Source organism: Falco biarmicus, chromosome 4, assembly GCF_023638135.1.
Source record: "Falco biarmicus isolate bFalBia1 chromosome 4, bFalBia1.pri, whole genome shotgun sequence".
NCBI classification, from domain to species: Eukaryota; Metazoa; Chordata; class Aves; order Falconiformes; family Falconidae; genus Falco; species Falco biarmicus.
Window position 1 is genome coordinate 41904066 of NC_079291.1, and position 22810 is coordinate 41926875.

The 22810-nt window shown below is 39.7% G+C and overlaps 1 protein-coding gene across 1 annotated transcript in view; it reads right to left on the bottom strand.

Annotated features, from left to right (window-relative positions):
- The window catches only part of NEBL (nebulette), a 269698-nt gene that overhangs the window by 146298 nt on the left and 100590 nt on the right, over positions 1-22810 (bottom strand). Inside the window, exon 4 of the mRNA XM_056336349.1 lies at positions 138-245. Within this exon, the coding sequence (XP_056192324.1) occupies positions 138-245 (108 nt within the window). The remainder of the gene's footprint in view (positions 1-137; positions 246-22810) is intronic.

The following is a 22810-nucleotide window of genomic DNA, read 5'->3' on the forward strand; positions in this document are numbered from 1 at the left end:
AAATCTGACATACACAAATCGGTCAGCAAAATCAGATTCTTCACTCTCACAGACTTCATCAGAAACACCAACAAACACGCCTTTTCTTAGACACACTATTTCTCCATCTACAATCACTTTAGGCGGCAGTCACATACATTACTGATTTGTTCCTGAGTCCTTTTCAGTCTTTGTAACTCGGGCGTATCGGTCACAATACTGAACCCTCTTCCTTTGCTTTCTTCAAAGTCTCTTTTGTATTTTACCTACAGAACAGAAAACACAGAAGAACAGAGTTGTTTTTATTTTCCACAATGTGCCCCTAGCAATGCAGCAATTCTTTTTGACTGTAAATAAAGCACTTGTGAAAGGCTTTCAGCCCTTAAAGGAGAAGCCTGCCTTCACCCACAGAGACAGGCAGCAACTGGGCTCACCTCCACACATACTGCAACTGTGGAAAGATCACTCTCCATGGTCATTTCATCCTCAGAACAGTAACCACAGAACTACAGATGCCAACGCAGCAACAAGCAAGCACTTAGTTTCACACAAAAAACCCCAGCTATAACTAAACCTGGAGGTCTTCTAATACATAGCTTCACATTTCAGCCTCTCTTCATAATGAGTCTACCAGTCTCTTCCATGGTTAAAACATAAATTACATGTTAAAAGAATGCAGCATGAAAAGTGTATTTAGAATATTGCAAAGTCAAAAATTCTTCAGTTAGGGAATGGCTGCCTGCAAAAGCTTGATTTGTCCCTCTTGCACATATACATTAGGATATTGTCTTTAATCAAGTACTCATATATTACCCTTAGACAAGGCCCCCTGCTTTATTCTATACACAGCAGAGATGGTTCTGTATGTGGTTGTATCCTTTTTTCTGACCAGACTATTCAAATCCTACTGTCAAGGTAGGGTTATTAGTTTCCTCAGGAGCTTTTTTATAGCTCTCATCACAATCATTACTCAATCTTCATAATGCACCCTGGAAAGTCAAAATGGCATTATCCACACTTTTAGGGCAACCTGCAAACTGAGATGACAAAAGCTTTATTTCTGAAAACATACAGGGGTCTCAGGGTGTTCACTCTCAGATTCCTAACACTTCAATATGTTCAAATTATGGACTTAAGTTACTTGTACAAAAACCCTTCTGCAAATCAATCTTGAGGATCTCAATTCCAATGTAAAGAAACAAGATAAAATCTTCAGTCACTGTTGAGCAACAAACAAAACCGCAGCAAAGACAGAGTTGGGACCCCTGTCTCCACAGATGTATTCAGCTGCCTTATCCATAACAACTTCCTTTTACTTCATACATCCCCTGCTTTAGTCACTGCACACATCCAGACGTTGCAACCCATGGGAGAGCAGTACTACCCAAAGCAGTATTCTCCTTTACCCAACTGATAACCCAAAAACATCCAGTTTATGCAGCAAACTTTTAGTTTAAAATTGGTTTAGGCTTATTTAACCAGCAAGTTCTTCATGTTATGATGGTGATTCACAGGAAAAAATACCCCAAGATCACAAAAGTAAAGTTTCACAAGGCTATAGAATACAGTTTGTCCTGCCCATTCTAATCCTCGATGAGTATGTCCCTAATCTTTGCTTTTTCTTTAAATGCCGGTTTGCTGTACATAGTTATCATTGTATGTAGTTTACATAAGCCACTCATACAAAGCCTCAAGACACTGCATTAAGTGACCACAGCAACAAACTATCATTTTTCCTGTGTTCCACCTTTAGAGCTAGCTGAAATTAATACACAAGTGACTGTAGCTTTCACACAAGTATATTATTTTCCTGCCACACTGAGACTACAGAAACAGCACTTCTACTCAGGCTTTTGAGAAAAGCATAGGCTGGTGGCCCATGCCTTTCTGTTCATCTTCCCCAGGTTCAAACCCCCCTGCACCTTTCTTTCCATTTGACCGCCATTATGAGGTATCAGTTTGTCTCCCTCAGCTTCTAAACCAGTCTGCTCCACCTCTCCACGGCTTCTTGCTATGGGGTTTGGGGCTTCTTGCCTTTTACCCAAAGCACTTCAAATATCTTTCTCAAATACGCTTTTTCCATTGCCTATTATCTCCCTTTACTTCTATCAAATAGCTCTCCCACTGACTCTCAGAGGCTTCCTTCCACATCCTGGGTGGACATAATATTCCAGGATTGTCTGGTGCTCAGAGGTCTTGTGAGTATATATGAACTGTCTTCATTCAAAGGCATACAAATCTTCACAAAATGTGGACAGACTTCCACGGTCAAGGGCACGTGCCTAACACAAGACTTTCTTTCATCTCAGCAAGCTTAAACTCCTCAGCCCCAAATGCTAAGACAATAGAACTGTTAAAAAAAAAAAATCAAATAGTGAAAAATTTCAAATGAGGGAATAAAAGTTTGTCCTACTCTCAGCCTTGGAAACAGCTGAGTATTTTGCATAAAAATTCCAGATTTCGTCTGAGGCAGACAACTGACATGGAAATGTTCAGCCTTACTGCTTAAAGTATACCAAAAATATGAGCAAGTGAACACATCTTATAATGAGAAATGTGCTCAGCCCTGCCTGTAAGAGAGATCACCTATTGTTAGAAAAGATCATTTCCTGTTATTAGTTTCAAATGTACCAGCATTAACTTCAAATGACCTTTATTCATCTTACAAAGGAACAGAACAAGAACAGAGGGAGGAACTAGATAGTTTTAACTTCACATTACTTTAAGCCTTCAGTCAGATAAAAAGGGCTCCTACTCTCTATTAATAAATCACTGCACAGGAGGAAGGTTGACTATATCCCTCAGAGCAACTACTCTGAAATCATTAAAAAAATAATTTAAAATATTAGCAGAGTTAATATGTGCATTATTGGATTTTGCTACCTAACTTCAAAATGTAGCTTTAAGTTATAAAAATGAAAAAGAAATGTAACGTTTCATGATGACCAAAGCTCACTCCTGGCCCACTAAACCACCAGTTTTAGTAAGTTCAAAAGAACAAAACCCCTCAGTTTCCAGAAATGCCAATTAATAAAGATGTCATCAGTCATTCACAACTTGGATTTTAAAAAAAAAATCCTATTCAGTATCAAGAAGGCATATGAATGAAGAGAGGAGAAAACAACCACGAACTGACCTCCAATTTTAGATAACTTAAAAATTCAAGTTTTTTTCACCCAGAAAACCTTCAGTAATTACAAAATCAGAGACTAAAACGCAATTTAATCCTTTAAACTGATTTACAGTACAAAATATTATGTTGTATAAGAGCCGTAACTGTAACGAATGACTTAACTGTGTACCAGGTCTGGCTGGAATGGAGTTAACTTCCCTCACAGCAGCCCATAAAGCGCTGCGCTCAGTGTTTGTAGCTAGAACAGTGTTGATAACACAACACTGTGTTTTGGCTGTGGCTCAGCAGTGCTTGCACAGCATCAAGGATGTCTCCACAGCCTGGGGAACGGGCGACGGGTTGGGAGGTGGCACAGCCAGGACAGATGACCCAAATTTGTCAAAGGGTACTTCATATCATAAATCAAACTCAGCAACAAAACAGAAGGGGGAGGGGGGCATTCTTCATTAAGGCATTTGTCATCTGAAGCAACCACTGTGTGTACTGAGGCCCTGCTTCCCAGGAAGTGGCCACACATCACCTGCTGATGGGAAGTAGAGAATAAATCTTCTCTCTTTTGCTTTGTTTCTATGCGCAGCCTTTGCTTTTTTCCCATTAAAATTGACCCATGAGGGTTTTTTTATCCTATTTTCTCTCTCTGTGTCCTGCTGAAGAGGGGGAGCAAGAGAGCAGCCTGGTGGGCACCTGGCAGCCAGCCAAGGTCAACCAACCACTAACTGGAACCCTTGAAATCTAGTTTTGAAATGGAAATGTCTATAACCCCTAATGACTGAATCAGAAATGCAGTCATTTCCTACAGAGATGCTTTTTAGCAACTCATCACCAAAATCCCAGCCAGTGGTTGATAATGCCTCTCTCTTGGCTCCAAAATTCAGTGCAGTCTCACAAATGCAGAGCACCCTCCATGGTGACTGCCCTAAAAAATTGATCCTTTGAGAAACAACGTGTGGCATAAAGATTAGAAATATAACAGTAATAAATCACCATAAATGTAAAAGTTTTTAGTGACTATACTTCATGAGAAGTAATCCTGCATAGTGAAAGTATTAAGTGATCCCACAGATCTTTAACAAATCAAACTTCTCTGACTCATGACATCAGCAAGATATCTTTGAGAGGCCCAAAGACAGGATTGTGTAAATCCATTCATGAGGTCAGCATGAAACAACCAAGGACAGAGGGTCCATCTTACTCTACACATAAAATCTTGTGCTGGAAAAAATGCTGCTTCCCCCCCCCCCCCCTCCCCAGTATACTTGGCACTTGGCAGCAAAGCCATCTATTAGCAAAACAAGATTAATTTTTCCTTGGAAAAATACACTGAAAATATAAATGGAGCCTAAAAGATTGATTATTCTCGAGGGTTTTGCCACCCACCCTTAGTCCAGACTCATTTGCAGTAACAGAAGCACTTATCAGTTGAACAAACAACACAGGAGTCCAAATCCCAAACAAAACCAAAAAAAAGAAAAGCACAAATTCAAAATGGTGGATCCTCATGCTCTTATTCTGCATTAAGATCCTCTGCTCTTACTCTCCCCTTTCCATACTCTGCATAGCCCCACAGACTGGCATCACCATGTCTGATGTCCAGCAAGGAAGAAGTATGCAGGGTAGAATGAGAGGATGGGATCCCTCACACCATGTTTGCCCTGAGAGTAATGTTCACAGACCTACAGTCTTTACCACACCCTGAATATTTATGATTTTGTTTCAGTATGTTGTGTTTGAAGTTTGCCCAGAGCCATCTGCTCCTTCTGTGCCCAGCAAACACAACTACTTCCCAAAGGTCACCATCTGCTAATACATTGGTTTTCACAGACTGGCAAAAAATCTTCTCCACAGTACAGGTCCTAGAGGCGCATCTTGGCAAAGATGCCTCTGTTTGGATCTGCTTCTTCCATAGAGCACCTATATCTATTGAGTTTGCCTTGATTTTTCTTGCTTCTTACAAACATAATGGCAAGACAGAAAAAAATTACTTTGTAAATTAAGATTTTTATTAATATGACTAAAAAATTGTTTACAGGTAAATTAAATGTAAAGAACAAATCCAGACTACACTCAGTAAGACTTCCTTTTAGTTGACTGATCCCTCTAATGAAGGATTCCTAATATTATCCTATCTGACAAAACTAGTTTTCAGTCTTGCCCGCGTAGTCTAACACCACCCATAGCTCTAAACCCCATTCATCTCCTGCTCATATCAGAGGTACATTTAAGTCCCATCTAAGACCCAAAGTTAGTCTGTACCCAATCTGCCCAAGCATTGCTTCTCCCAATGGCAGTAAAACATTGTCTTCCCACTGTCACTCAATTAGAACTATTGTCCACAGTAAATCTAAACAGCCATCTGCAACACAAGAACTGGGAATGGCCCACAGGGCAGACTCAACTGTCCTCAAGATTTTTATATGAACTGGAAAACAAAACGAAAATCCCCTGAGAGTGCATTTTGCAATTCTTTCATACAGTCTTTAGAATGCACACAGTTATATTTTAGAATTTTTTCCTCTTCATATAGTAAAAAAGCCATTTTTACAACTCACAGCTCTGAAGCATTCATCACAATAGTTGAAACTTTCTGAGGGAAGAAAGTTTCTCATTGAAAGATGTTTTACATTTGAAAAGGCCAGCACTCCAACACTACAAAAACATTTGCAATTATATGGAGTATAAAGGTTCAAGTGCCGTCACCAACATTAAATATACTGTCTTTCTATACACATCATTCAAACATTGCACAAGTCTGTCTGTGCTACCCTGTAGAGTACGTCTGAGCAAGTCTCCAACCATCTGCAAATCTCTGCACTGGAATTCCCTGAGGACCTTCACAGTTTTGCCAGGGAACTACTTCTAACAAACAAAAATCTTGGAATCCGTGTCAGAACAGTTAAAATGCTGGATGAGTACAAATTAAAATGTATAAATAGTAACTCTGGAGATAATGTCACTATAATGTGGTCTCTTTATACTGAGGATGGTGAGAGTGGCTCACAGGAAAAGCATGGGCAAAAGTGTTCCAGACTCCGGGATGTGTGGGGACAGGAAATTGGAGACCGTGAGAGATCAACAGTTTCAGAATGAGAACAAGACGGCATCCTTCATTTGGATGTGTCACAACAGCATGTGAACAGTAACTGGGATCCAAGTAAAATTACAACTGCAAAGAGGGCAATCTGAGACTGTTGCAACAGGCTTACATACAAGCAAGTCACCTAGGCTCCACTCCATCAGAAGTTACTACCACTAAAATTACTTGGTTGCTTCTGCCCAAGAAATTATTTTTATGCCACTAAGTATGGTCCTCAGTGCCTTGCACCTTGATTTGCTATTGAGCAAACTGGACATCAGTCATGTCCTTTTCTCTTAAAATACAGCAGTAACGTTATCCGAAGTCTGCACACACAGAGGCTACATAAAGAACAAGCCAGTGGCAGATCAAGCTATTTTACCCCAACTTCCACCAGCAATTGTTGTCCATTCAATTTGTGAAACAAACTTTACATCAACATTTTAGAATCAGTAAAAAAACTCCATGCAGAACTGCAGCTGAGGAGAGATGATGTTGCAACCTTCCTCTCAGAGATAAACTATCAGGTCTCCTGTACACTCCCTTGGTATATCACTTGGTATGTTCTTTGTTTACCTAGTTTATCTCCAAGGAACAGAAGTCTAAGGAAGGAGGTGACAGATTTCTTAGTCTACCACAACAGAAACAGATCTGCCTTTACCATATCTCATCTCCAGGTAGAAAATGAAAGATCAATATATATAATCTAAATGCAACCTGATAAATTACCACAAATTTTAATACCCTCTAAAATTAAACTAGTGACAGAGCAAGCTCCTTCAAACAGAAAGATATTTATCAGATGTAAAGGGAGTAAGGAGAAAAAAAAATACATCGCTATATTTAAATGCCTCTTATAGATTTGCTAAATCCTGAAATATGAAAAAAAAAAAAAAAACCCACAAAAAACACAACAGCAACAAAAAAAACACTCCAGGGTCTGAACTAAACATACACTCACTGTCTTGCTGTTCTCTCCATCAGCAAGGAGAATGGTCAGGCAACCACCACAAAAATGATGAACTCATGAGCACTCTGAACAAAGTACGCAGTAAATCACAAGCACGTGTGAGCTTGCTCTGCCTACTCTCCAAGGTGGACAGAAAATGCGTAACTGCTGGCTGGCTAGGGCATCAAGACTGAGCTAGTAAGTCCTGCTGAGAGGTAGGATATGTTCACTCGGGCTCAGCGCCATGCAAACAAACCATGGTCATGGCAGCCTTTAGTTGGCTCATAGTACTAGCAGAGCTCAGGGGCGTCTACCCACTGGGTACAAGAAACATATAACCCAAAAATGCACAAATTCACATGCACAGAAAAGACAGGCAGCCACAACAACAACTGGGTGGGGCATGCTGAGAAACTCCAAACATTCTCCTCCCTGCAAAAAAACACCAAATAAAAAAAAGCCAAAACCTACCTAATAAATCTTCCAAATAACACAAGGGCCACAGTGGTCCAAAAAGTGTAGAAAATTCACACAAAGAATCAAGCCAAGAACTTAACCTAAAAATACAGCATAGGATGTAAAGAAGATTGACCCCAGAAGGGATGTAAAGTCTGACCTCAGAAAACTGTAATACAGACCAAGGGCGCAAGTTGTAGTCATATATTACAAAAGGTAACCAAAACAAACACTAATAAGCAGCAGAAGCCAGCATATGACAGGAGCGGGGTGGAGGATCTGTAAAACTTTCATGAACAACTGCCAAAAAGTCAGGGAACATTCGCTGCTGTGGCATAAGAAAGAGGCTGAAATGAGGCCAACTGAGAGCAATGCAGCCCAGAAAAAAAAGTGCGGAGGAAAAGGGTCTGAAAAATCTAGATTTGAGCAACACCGACATGCAAGCATTACAGAAAATAAAGGGACACTGTGCAATTATACCCTCTGGTCTCTGCTAACAGTTAGCTAATGTGAGGTCTCTCATGTCTGTCACTCAGATGCCACGTAGCTGGCACCTTATATACTACTCATGTTAGTAACTATCCTCATGTCTCCTACAGCTCCTTTTGTCTGCTTCCTTGGTAAGGATATGCCATCTCTTATTCCATGAAGTTAAGGGATCATTTGCCTTTTAGGTGCTCATACAGAAGCTCCTTACAACCTTTTATTCTGCCGTTTATTGGTTATTTCTTGGAAAATGATATATGAAGCAGAAGCCTGCAGTGCAACCCAGGTTGCAAAATCCATGCCCACTGTACACACCCCGTGCCACCTTTGCCATATTGGTTGTTGTCTCATGCAGTCAGTTCCTCTGTCCCTGTATAGCCAAGGGCAGGGGAGAGGGATGACCTATCTTTTCCATTTAACTGTAAGCAGATTCCAAAATCCTTAATTTTTTTCTGCCCTCCAAGTTATCTTTCTGCCACTCAGTAATGAAGATAAAAGCCCAGACTATTGAAGGCACCGTGATGTTACCCTAGTGCTTTAGAAGGAACTTCCTTTCTAAAAGTTGGAAGTAAAAAAGGAAAAAAATAGTAAAGTCCATAAAATCAACCTCCAGTTAATGCCTGCAGCTTGGCACCCGCAGGCTACTTTTAGTTCAACTCTAGCTAGAACGTGACAGTAAACACCATTTTCTTGAGACTGTAAAATCTCCATTTTGTTCTTTATTTTGAAGTGGGAAGGAAAGGAAAGTGAATGGAAAACAATAGAATTAAGACGGGTAGTTTCATACCAGAAAATAACACAGCAGTCAATTCAGCCTTGTATGTTTAAATTTTCGTTTATTTTCAACTCTAAATGTCAGATATTCATAAGAAATTTCAGTTGCAGAGGGGAAAACCACAGAAAATACTGTCCCAAATACAATTTCAAAAACTACCAAAAGACAGGTGTTTGTGAAGAGAACTGAATCATTGCAAATGTTAAACTTTGGAGTAGTCTGTTAGCTGAATCACATAAGACGGAATAATTTCTTATACAACTCAGTATGTAGGCAGCCTCCTATAAATGTGAATTTCATATTTACATCACCAGCCTCTCAAATATCATAACAACAAGCAAAGTAAAACTGTTAGAAGCATAGGAAACTCATACAATTCCAAAACTACAGCCACATGAACTGAGATCAGAAGATGCCTAAGGTCACCAGTAAAATCAAGTGTTGCAACCTGGTTCTGACTGTCTTTTCTTCACCTACTCTGATCTTTGACTCATCTGAGTATACAATTTCTGACACTACAAATTGTTTGTCTGTACACCTAAAAAACTCTTACACAAGTAATCTACCTCATTTGCAAAGATTGCAAAGGCTCATCGCCCCAGAGTCCCTGGCTCGAGCTCACACTTCCCCATGCACATCAGGAACTGGATGCCAGTCCTGCCACAGCTCTCAGGGAAAAAGACACAGGTTGTCCTAGACTCCTGAAGCTATAAGACCCAAGCAATACATATCAAAAATTCTTAGCCACGTGCTCAAGGGAAAACACTACAGTGAGAACATGATATCTTGGGGATAGTTTTTTAGTGTTGATGGTAACAGGGAAACTAGGCTACTCCATTTGTCAGTTATCTAAGTAAAATGGGCAATAAAAATACATCCAGTCCCCACATCCCACCCCCAGAAAAACACGTGCTTCGCAGACTCTCACTTTAACATCCTTAAACTGAGATCAATCATTAAATCATCCTCCAAGCCTGGCCTTCAATTTTAGGATCTTTGGGAGCCTCAGCTAAAGCTTGTTACAGTTAATAGGAAAATTCCAAGTAATTTCAGTTTATCCCTTAATACAGCCATTATCCCAGAGAACCACTCAGATGGTGATAACTGGCCAGGAACAGTGGGCTCATCAGACAAAAAGCAGATGTCTCTAATACAGACACGTACACACAACCTCATCAACCAGCCAGCTTTTACAGTGAGTAGAGAAAAACAGGTATTTTAAAGAACAACTTGGCTCATCCTGCAGAAGATATTTAAAACATCTTAAAATGTAAAAATACATCTTCAAAATACCTACAATATCTTTAGATATCTTAAAAAGACACCTAAAGTCAAGTGAAATGAACTCTATCCAGAGTTCTTGCACTCTTCATCATGTTGTCTTTACATCTCCTGTCATGCTGTACTTCTGTGAGCTGCTTCAAAATGAATTCATGACCAGTTTCCTGACTCTTCAGAATTCTAGAGCTGCAAACAGATGCCAGTACTGAGTTTAGTGTGGGATCAGTTTTCAGATGCAGAAACTATCAGCTGCATACAGCACAGTGTTTTTTAAATTGAGAGCTGAATCACCGGATTTTTTCAAACTGTGTCTGTAGAGCAATATGTAAAACCAAACTAAAAGAGTGGTTATTTATGATGTGCAAAGGAACAAGAAGGGCAAGGTACCCTTTAAATATATCCATTATTCATTTCTACTGAATACACATGAATTCTGCTTCAAACAGTGAGAGATATGTTGTGAGAGATGCCCTTCTAATAAAAACAAAGCAGGAATGTTAGTACCAGAAGGTTCCCTGCAGGCTAAAACCTGACAGTTGGCTAGGGTAGGATCAGAGCAAAAAGTGGGGTGTAGCAGCAGGGCCTGCTTACACACAGAAAAAAATCTGAAAGAAAACGAAGGCTCCACAAATGACAGAAATTATTCCAGAAAAGAACTGAAAACGTTTAAAAACACACACACACACACACACACACAAAAAAAAAAAAAAAAAAAAAGGCAACCCAAAGCCCCAAACCGGAAAAAAACCTCATTGTTTCAGAAAAGGAAGGGCAGGCATCCCCAAGGAGCAAACAGGAGCTGTACATTGCATTTCTTATCAGAGATGTTACCTAACAATGAGTGAGAAAGAGGGAGGGAAGAGAAAGAGAACAGTTACAAACCACTCCAGTTGTAAAAACTTCTCCCTTTGTTAAATGGTCTAGTGGAAAGAAGGTGAGAATTTTAAAGAAGGATCATTGTTATTTAAATGCTATCTGGTGCTGCTTTTTCAAAACTTCCTTAGAAAGGCATAATAAAATCAACTGTCTTTTAGTTCCAAGCAGTAAAGACACAGGCTTGGCTTTTGCGGGGTTGTTTTTTTCCCTTTACTGGCCAGGTAGAACTAGGAGAGAAGTCATTGCCTCTTATAAAAGAGAGGAATGACATTCCTAAATCTGTATACATTCTACCCTCTGGTTGCTTTTAGGTTTTGAAAACATACACACTGATGAGCTTTATCATAACTGTAAAGCCTTCTACTTGGGAAAGAAAGTAGACTGAAAATAACTTTGTCATAACTTTCAGTACTGTTTATTTTACTTTGTCACCTCTAATAAGCAGGAACTTATCCCTCCCAAGACAAGCTAAACTTTTGATTTTAAGGGGAGTAGTGGCAGGGATAATCTGATATTAACGATACAAACTCTATGTGCCACTTGTATGCAAGGAAACAGGAGAACTGGCACACAATGTTAAAAAAGAACCACTGAAAGATGCTAATTTTCTTAGACATGAAATAGTTTGCATATTTTTTAGAGATTTGTTTATCTGGAAGGGAGAAGGCTCAGCCTACATTAAGCCAGCATGCTATCCCCTTTTTAATATCTCAGGAAACATCACATTCTACAGGTAAGATGCAACCAGGATTTTGGTCTGCCCTGTTCAATTCAGCTGTGCAGGGAGGTATATTCCACAGAAGTCAAATACAACTTCTGTACAGCCTGCACAAATCAAATAGGCTGAAAAAAATATACATTTAAATGCACTGAAATGGTCATTAATTGCAGAGAATTTTGTCCAGATCCCACAGGACCCTCATGCACTGGCATTAATAGGAAAAGGCACAACTTCTTGCAATTGCACAATATGCTTTCCAACATACTTATTTGAGTTACAGAGATTAAACACAAACTTCCCAGGTTCCAAACCATTATTGTCCTTTCCCTTGAAAAATTTTATTATTTTCTGCTGTGGGAAAACATAGTTACTCACAGCAGTATGTTTGATCATCAGGTCTCCTGTCAACTTCAATGAATATTCATATATTTTGAGAAATGGTAAATACTGCAAAATCAATTCTAGTAAAACACAGAAGTGTGAAGACAAACACTGTCTCTCTACAATGGACAAGCCCCAAAAAGCACCATCCCTGCCACTCCATGCAACTGCCTATGTAAAGCACATTTGATACATTATGCCTTGATGCTTAATCAGGCCAAACAGGAGTAACTCTGGGCAGGCACTTCATGGGCATTATTTCCATTAAGACACTGGGTTTATGTTATTTTCCTATCACAAAACTTAAACGCACATTTTAAGTCCTGCCTCCTCTAAAGATATAAAGGGAGTATTTTCCAAAGGATAGGAAGTTTTGAAAGGAGGACGCTCTGATGTTTTTTCTCTGAAAGATCTCCCACTGCTGAACTGGCGTGCATGCACTGTCATGGGACTGTGTCCAACCTACTGTAAACCTCAGGACCGTGGACCTCTAGAAACTCAGCTTCAACTAGTCAGTGTTTTAAGGGGACTGTTCTGCGTGATGGCTTGCAGCCATCTAGGGAGGCCACATTAGCAATGAGGCAATCATTGGTAGAACAAATAGTGAAGCTCAAAGCCTGCCAAATGAAGGATGACTGCCTCTTCTGACACTTCCAAAATATGTTGGAAATAAGTACATAATGTAAGAGGACAGTGAGCAAAGAAATAGAGACACCATACACCCAGCACAAGACAAGAGAGCTCCGAGAAGGTAAGTTCAACGCTGCCACAACCACTGCCAGACCACAGCACAGGAAAGGAATCCTAAGAAATTCATAGATACAGGTACATTGTACACACATCATTACAGACAGTTGTTACACTGCTGAATACCAAGCTTATTATTTCTTTTATTTCCTCACCTGTTTACATCCTTCTCTTGGCACTTACAGATGAAGTGTAAGTTCTTTTCAGGCAGATACTGGGTTATTTGTGTTGAATCTACTCCGCTCTCCTGAGACCCCACCTGGAGTATGGCACTCAGCTCTAGGACCCCCAACACAAATAGGCCATGGACCTGTTGGAGTGAGTCCAGAGGAGGGCCATGAAGATGATCAGGGGGCTGGAGCACCTCTCCCGTGAAGACATGCTGAGAGAGTTGGGGATGTTAAGCCTGGAGCAGAGAAGGCTCCAGGGAGACCTTACAGCTGCCTTCCAGTACATAAAGGGGGCCTACAAGAGTCAGAGAGGGACTTTTTACAAGGGCATGTAGTGATAGGGCAAGGAGTAATGGCTTTAAACTGAAAGAGGGTAGATTTAGATTAGATATGAGAAAGAAATTCTTTACTGCGAGGGTGGAGGAACAGGTTGCCCAGAGAAGCTGTGGATGCCCCATCCCTGGCAGTGTTCAAGGCCAGGCTGGATGGGGCTTTGAGCAACCTGGTCTAGTGAAGGTGTTCCTACCCATGGCAGGGGGGTTGGAACCAGGTGATCTTTAAGGTCTCTTCCAACCCAACCCATTCCATGCTTCACTTTATGATTTTATGAATTTGAACAGCTCCTAGTAAAGCACTTATGCTAGGACTAGAGCCACTAGATACTGCCCTAATCCAGGTATTTGCTGAGAGCTGACATAGCGGCAGCCATTTTCTCTGCCAGAATTCAACCAAGGTGTTCAGACAGACACCTACACTCACGAAGTCACCATGCCCAGGGGTTCACATCAGCGTCATTCAAGGTATTTGAGGTCTACAAACCAGCAGTGTCCAGGCAATTGGCTACAAAGGCAGAGGAAGGAAGGAGAAGAGGCAGGAAAGGCCTGGCAGCAGCTAAGTGAGGAGTTACACTCCATTCCCTGACCCAGACCTGTGTCAATATGGTGTGTTAACGCTGCTTGTCCCGAAGATGTATCAATACTGACACAGACACTGCCTATACCAGACTTCTATAATGTGTGAGAAGCACACATCTGAACAGCTCGTCTGTCACTGTGCACATGGTGCAGCTCATATGGCATACGGCACTGGCATGGGGAGCGGAGCGTAGATGCAGTTCGTACCAGAGAAAAAATATTTTTGGTTAGCTTAGTCTAACTCCTGCCACTCAGAGCAAACTGAACAGTGTGTGCACTATTGTATCATCCGTCTCTGATCATGTCAGTCCCAGCTCACACTGTCACACCACTGACAACAGTTTTAGTTCAGATCTGGCCCTCAAATCAACGAGGCATCAGGTGGCAAGCTGCAGGCTGCTCCATCCAAAACACCCCGTTCTTCAGAGTGGTTTTCTACTCATTTGCTGCACGCCTGTAATAGCCTAGGGGGTGGGGAGAAGCTCCTGGAGGACTCCTGGCAGGTTCACCCTGTTGGATTCTGCTTGCAATGCGAGCTCCTCATCCCACCCCCGCAGCGGTGGGAGCAAGCGATGGTCAGGGTCAGGCCTTCGCTTGCAGCCCCAGAGGCAGCTCAGCAGAGCAAGATCTGCAAAACACATGCCTGAGAGCTGGCAGCTCATGGGAGATGGAGCAGGACAGCGAAAAGGGAGTGGGATCCACTTACCTGACAGGGAGAACAGCAGGGAAGAGAATTGCAAGGAAAAACTTAAGAGGGTTTGTGATGTTTGCCTGGCTGCATGCAAACATTCTTGGGATCCTAAAAAATGCTAGACCTGTCTAAGTAAATTTGCTAAAGAAAAATGGTGGGGAAAATATATTTGGCATTGCTAGGATACCAGGTGGCTTCACTGTTTGGCAACCATCTGGTCTCAGTTTTCTCTTTGTTAATAGCACCAGCATCAAATGAGACAGAAATAGGAAATGTTAACTATTAAAATATACACAATTAGACAAATAAAGGCTACCATAAAGCAAAGGGAATCAGCAAACGGACAGCAGTGTCAAACACATGGCAATTCATTTAAAAAATAAATAAATAAAGGCAAGGCCATCCTGAATCATAACTAAATAGCAGTTAATTCAATGCTTGTAGTATTACATATGAATTATGGCATTTTTGTCAATGGTTTATCATTGTCCTCCCCTCCAGCTACTCCACAGTGAAAGAGAGCAGAAACAGCCAGAAATATTCAGATTACAAAGAAGGCAACTCAACACGGAAGAGAAAAAGTAGAGGAAGGAGGGGAACAGCAGCAGGGCCAGAGCTCTAGGTGAGTACAAAGGACCAAACCAAAGACCCACATGTATTGATCTGTCATTTAAAATTACATTAAAAAGAAACCATATTCGAATTTAACATGGAATTTTTTTGTCAAAGATAGTGGTAACTGCACAAAGCACTTAAGATTTCTCTGAAGTCTCATTGCTTCAAGATGGTTATTACCATCCCAAACTAAGATCAGTTATTTAAAATATGAAGCATCTGCAAGGCTAATTTTTCAGATGAGAGAGAGCAAAGACAATCTGCAGGTTCATTTGCCTCCATGAAGAATCCCTTGTTTGCACATATGCAGTAGGCAATTACGTGACATGTTACTTTTGCACATTATTAATCTACACCTACAACAGGTCTAATTGCAATTTTGTGGGCAGAGTTTAAAGACTTTAGTGCAAAGTGTTTGCCTTTTTTATTTTAAAGATTAAATAAACCACCAAGTAGAAACAGAAAAATAACAACTATAGCAAGCAAATCTAACTTAAAAATTGAAGCAGAGAAGCAGTTCAGTAACCAGAGACCCTTATGGCCTCTGCCACTTGACTTCATGGTTTTATTCCAGCTGTCAGAGAAAACAATAGATAAAAACACAGCACGAAGACTGAATATTTGAAAAATGCAACTATGTCCCATAAATGCCAACATATATAATGTAATCATTGCCATCAAAGACTAGCATCCATTTATTACCATGGTACATTGCGGAAACTTGCCATCACAATCATATTGTACGCCAAGATCAAAAACGACTCAGCTGTGTGGTTAACTCTCAACTGGTAACTTGATTTTTTTATTTAAAAAAAAAAAATCTTTTCATTAACTTCTTTTCACCAGCACCGCATTGTGTAAACTTTTTTGCCCATTTCCACCTGCCAGGTAAATTTCTGACAAATACTTTATCCTCTGAAATTATTAATTACTGGTAAACACCAACTGAGGCTTTTATTGGTTCAAGTTAATAAAAGGAGTCCCGCTGAACAGAGATCAAAGGACACACCAGGCAGAGTGAGAAAGAACCTATGATAAACATCAGGAGCCCTGAAAATACAGCAACACTGCCACAGGGCTGCAGCCCTGTGGCATCTGAGGGGAATCCTGTTCAAACCTGTACCGAGGGCTGTGCACTGGCATCTTTTACCAAGTGCACAATGCAGTGTTCATTGGAGCACCATAGCCTCAATACCCTATTTACACTAGTGATACCATGACAAAAATAACTACTGTGGAAACACTAGTTAACAGGAGACCAGTGACCCTGTCTCTTCTCAGCCACCCATCACTTTGCTGAGTCAAGAACTAAAAATTTAAAGCACAGAAAATACATGACTAAGTGATGACGTAGAGAGCTCTTCAAAGAACTAAAAGTGACCTGAAAGAACATTCTTGGTATAATCCTACACTTCAAACTAATCTATGAAATTCCATTTCCATTTCTATTACTTTTTAATAGAAAATATATAAGATTTTCCAGTTTTATGGGGGAAAAGTACACATATATCTGTGCTGCCATGACTGTTAGCAAATACTTGAGGACTTGGAATTAAAGGCCACATCTAAATTGTATTTTGGTATGGATTTATAGAGTGTCATTTTGGTAACATGGAAATAATCAATACATATCAAAGGTGGATTATTTTACTAAAACTCCCTATCATGCACACTTAATCTCCTAGAACTTCTTGCTTATGCTCTCTTTGATGTGATAACTGTTAAAAAGACTGTGTAAAAAAATTTAAGTCTTTGCATAGTGTTTTCAAACTGGGGACACGCCATTCTCTCGGAGCTTTTCAAGCCTGCCATTATTTCAAATGCTGAGAGTAGTATGTAAAGAAACCAGGCAGGCTGAGCTGCAGGAACACAAATGTTCGAGTTACTGCAAACATATTTGTTACCAAGATGCAGAGTGTTACTACTGTGTTTTGGCTTAGGAAAGCTATCCCCGACGAACTGAAATTGTTGCTTTTTTAAGTGTCAGTGGGTATTTATATCACAGTTCATCATAATCATCTACAACAGTCTCATCTCTTTAAAAGGTATGAATTTAGTTTTTCTTAGACTGATCCATAAGTCAACACAAAACTCACAATTTTGACTATGAAGTAAGGAAATCAGTTCAGCAAATATGGTAAACTGTTCATAATTTCTGTTATTAAGTGTAATATATAGTAGTGACTGGCCACATAAACCATCACAGATGTCATAAACCAGGCTGAGTAACCAGCCTGGTAGCACAACAGTTTTCTGTAACATTTCCCACATTTAAACCTTGAATTTAGAAACAAACAAATTCAAGAAAACTGTACCAGCTGGTGGAAGTAAAACACAAACAGATCATGTTCTGTTTTTATTTGAAATGGGTAGGTGGTGATCAAGCATCTTGTGCTTTAGAGTCCTCCAAGTCCTTGCCTACTAATTAAATTCAGACACTGACCAGTGACACATTTCAGTTTGACCTCAGCCACCTAATGCTCTCTAAAGAATGTACAGGGAAAAAGGTCAAACAAATTCCAACTTACTTTTAACTACAGCTTGAAATCCTCTGTGAACTCCACAACACATCTTGCTTCTTTAAACGTCAAAACAGCTTCAGCACAGCCCAGAGAAACTATCTTTCCCATGAACCTTTTTATGATTCCTTCAGCTTACACTACAGCAATTCCGTGACTCCAGTAATTACATACATATCTTACAACCAAGAAAGACTCAGTAAGCAAAATAGGACACTATTCTATCTCCTCAAGAAAAACTCAAAAATTACCCAAGCACAGTATATAATATGTACTCCAAAGTGATACACAGCCCTTAAAGTTAGCACTGATTTTACTGAGAGTTCCATAACTAAATCCACATAAATCTGGCGTTTAGGTCAATCCGCTCCTTTTACCATAGCAGGATGGAAGTGCCAGGTGCAATTCCAGCTGATTCAGCTGGAATTTCTGCCAGGAATTCAAGGGAGTGTATGTAGCTGCAGATGCTCGACCACATTTTGAATGGATGCAGTGTATGCTTTTCACGTGCTTAAGTTGCTCTGCCAGCCAGTGCAACGGAGACAGTGCCACAATCCCAAACCCACACTTCCTGCTTCAAAGCAAATACTGCCAGGTGTGCTACCTCCATCCATACTGGGATGCACAGGGACTTTAGATGAAGTTGAGAAAGGCTTCTCAGACCCCTGCTGAGCCATCACTCATGTTACCGGCTGACTCTCAATAAGGAGAAAGCAGAAAGCAGAGGCAGAGTTTGCTCCCAGACACCTTTTTGCAACACATTCTGAAATACCATTTATTCTTTTTTCTTTGCTGAAAAAAATACAGACCCAGTGTAAGACCCACACTTAAGAATTATGGAAGTTTCTTGTAATTTACTCATCCATTTCTAAGTCCTAAACAGGTTAGAAATACCCACCTAAAACCCAATGTTGTAACAATGTAAAGGGTTCAAACCACTCCACAATAAGCCAGAAACACTACTGGCCATTTTTAATATATATTATGCCATTGACACTTGAGAAACTGAGTAAATAACACAAGGTGGATTTACCTCCACCATAGCTATTTCTCCAGCCCCTATCACATTAGCGTACAGGGATCACACAATAATTAGCTAGAACACAGAACATGTTCTGAAAAGGCTGTTTGCCACAATCCTTCAACTCCCATTTTCATGAGGTCTAAATGTTTAAAGTGTTTTCTTCTTAACCTCTTCTTTCTCCCATGCTCTCCTGGGTTTTCTTCTCTTTTTCATCTCCCTTCCCCCCCTAACCCATCAGCAGAGATGGAGCCTTTTTCTTTACGCTCATAATCAATCCTCCCAAGCTGGATTCCACTGCATCTTGACATAACAATCAATTACTTTCCACAACCAAGGGTTTCTAGAGAAAAACAGTCCAACATAAAGCTTTCCTTATTTGTTTTACAAAAGCAAACATGAACTTTTGAACAAAATTTTAGGGATGAAATAGCTATTGGTTTGACAGATAACTATGCCATTTCAGTGCATGCAAAATTTTTCTTAGAAAAGATCAGAGAAAAAGTTAAGAAGACCAAAAAGTATGATAAGAGAGAAATGTGAAAAATGAAGGACAGGTTATTAACAGAAGACTGTAGAAACAAAAGGAAACTAACTGAAATAATAATGAACAGAGTGGCAAGACAAAAAAAATTTAATAGGAAATAAATCACAGATGGACTACATTCAGGACCTTCACAACATCAGCCTCATTTACAAATAGCTTTTTCCTTGTCTAAATCACAACTCGGGCTTTTATTTGGTGAGCCAACTCATCATAAGACTGTAGAAGAAAGAAAATGGGATAATAATAGGAATAATACTAAGATGGTAAATGTTTTGAAGAATAAAGTAAGTTCCAAAACCCACAGATTCACTTATTCTTATGAAAATACAAGTGCTAATATGTAGCACTGGCTAAGACTACTATCCATATACTAGCAGGCTAAATCTGAAGTCCCAAACGAGTGTGTTTATAATGCTGAACTAGAAGACAGCAATACTGGCTTATCTTTTCTTCCCACACACACACCAGCAAAAAGCCATCAATATGTTATTTCGTAACTGCAAGACATTTTCTTACACATTTATTTTGTTATATCCTGAAACACAGGAGGTCAGTACTGCACTATCTTAAGTTTTCTATCAGCTGCCATAGAATTGAAAGTTAGTTTTCTTATTTTCAAACATATGGTCTGATATATTTCCCAGGAGGGAAGGAGGCAACATTTAACCCTCTTCCTTGTTCTTTATTTCTATTTTATGACTAAAACCATTTTTTAAAAAAATACGTTGCTTTAATCTGGGGGATTTTTTTTCCTTTTCTTCCTTCTTGAAACACTGCATCTGTGAGCCTTACAGTTTTTAAGGGTCCCTGTACATTTACTGTGCTGCATCCACATAATTCAGATGCTTTAATGCACTCTTCTTTTGATGAAGGACAGAATCTGATCTATTGTCCTGCTTCAGGTTATATTCTAAAATGACAAGAAAAATGTTTACAGTAAATACTGTTTACGCAAACATGTGATTGTCATCTAATCATTTTGCTTCAATTTTTGCTTTTAGTTTTGCCTATTAACCCATGTAATGCCACGCTTTTTACATATGTGCTACAATAAATGCTTGTCATATTTCGAAGGAAAAGATCAACACAAGGGAATTTTTTCACATGATACTCTCAGTGAACTCCAGTGAACTCCTCCTCCCACTCCTGACAGTATTTGTCTGATGTTTTTTGCTGCATTCACAATTTGTGCCCCTTGAACAGTGCAATCAGGAACTGCAATACAAATATCAGTATATATTTATTAATATACGGAATATATTTTTATTGCCTGGTTTTATTGCCTCTTTCAAAAATTCAAAAATAAACTTTCTTAAAGCATAATTTGAGCAATCTCCCTTAAAGCTAAAAATGAGCAGCTCTGAAAATTTTACATAAACAGTAACAGAAAAATAAACACCTGCAGCATAAGTCCTAGGAGAGCTTGCATCCTATTTAAGATTTAAAATTAGACTATTTTACAAGGCAGAAAAAAACCAAGAAATCTCACTGCTGTTTAAACACCAGTATCTTTCAACCTAAAATCACCCTGTCCACAAGGAATATCTGCTAAATACAAGAAACACTTGGCTAAAAGCAACTAAACATTATCATAAACAGGACTTTCATTGTCAGGTAGTGATTACTGGATATTATTCATCTACCGTGTTAAAAATAAGACAATTGACCTTATTTATGAGATCACAGAACTAACACATGAGGAGAAACTAAGCACCCCAGTTACCAGAGCACTGAGGAGCAGACCTTAGAAGATGCTGATTCCTATCAAGTGCACTGTTTACTGAACTATATTTCCTTTTCAGTTGTAGCAGTTTGGTTTTTTCAAAATCCCCTGAAATCTATGTAATGGTATCTTACATATCTATTACATCTTGCCTGTGTTTAGAAAATTATTTTAAAAAATAATCTCCAAACCAACAGTCTTTATTTTCATGACAAATGATTGCAAAGCAGGTTGGAGATCATCTGGTCCAACCTTCTGTTGAAAGCATGGCCTTAGACCAGGTTATCCAGTGCCCTGTCAACCAAGACTTGGAATTTTTCCAGCAAGGGCGATTCCACCACTTCTCTGGGCAACTTACTCTAATGGTTAACTGTTCACATGGTAAAGTCATTTTTTTTCTCATACCAGGGACAGAATTTCTCCTGAGGCAACTATTCACATTGCCTCTTCTACCGCCATGCAATCTTGCAAAGAGAGAACCTCCACCATGCCTGTAGCTGTTTTAGTTATTGGAAGACTGTGATTAGATTTCCCCTTAGCCTTCCCTTCTCCAGACTGAGAAAAAACAGTTCCTGCACTCCTACTTCAGACATCAAGTTGTCCAGCCCTTTTATCATCTTTGTGGCTGTACTGGGTCTGGCTGGGATGTAGTTTAGTTTCTTCGTAGCAGCTTGTATGGTGCTGTAGTTTAGATTTGTGACCAAAACAATGCTGGTAACACATTAATGTCTTAACTTGCAGAACAGCGTTTGCACAGCTCGAAGGTCATAACTGTTTCTCATTCTGCACCCCCTGTGAATAGATAGAGGGTGCACAACAGACTGGGAAGGGACACAACCAAGCAGTGAGGGTACAGTATTCGTTTTAAGACATCACCTATCCCAAACATAATACCTGATTTTATGAAAACAATTACACTGGCTTTTATATACTAGTTATCTTAGTACTGTTTTTTACTCCTAATTAACCAAATCCAAGGGGCCAACTTGCATCAAAATTATAGAAAGAGACCATTAAAAGAGAGCTCTTAATGGAATTGGTTTGGATTTTTTGATTTTTGAATGACAACCTTAGGGCAGAACATGCTTTTCAAAAAGCTATTACATGACTTAGAAGACTAAGTCTCAAAAAGCAACTTAATCATTCGAGTCCCTAGGACTGATTTAAATATTCAAGTCTTCTATTTGTAATGAAAATAAATTGGGCTTAGGCACTTGAGGGAACTGACTCTGGTTCAGAAGTCAGAATGTAAAGGAGGGAGGATAAAAGAAAACCCTATGTTTCATTCCTCGTAACTTTACGGCTACCAAACATTATTTTTATTCCTGTAGAAGTTCTTCCATGACCAAAAAGGACAGGTGGTAGAATACAAGCAAAGAAAAACAATCTTTATTAGTTTCCCACTTCCTAACTACCTAAAATTTCACCATATAAAATGAATAGCTTAAGGCATTTGGCTCCTGCAGCTTACAGGCAGTTCCCTATAAGTAGGTGTCTCAACAGAAAAGTAAAATGTAGCCTAAGATGAAAAGCAGGACATCTTAATAGATTGTCATCGTCCTGCTATTAGGACACAGACTGCAGATCTGGCTGTTCTACATACAGCATTTCACCTTCCCATCTGTAAGCTGGAGCTCTGGAAAGTTACAGGCATCCAGGCTTTAATCAGTTTCTATTACTGTGACTGAAGAGATTCCAGTAAAACAAATTCAGATACTGCCTCAGACGGGATGGAGAGAGGCCCTGGAAAGAT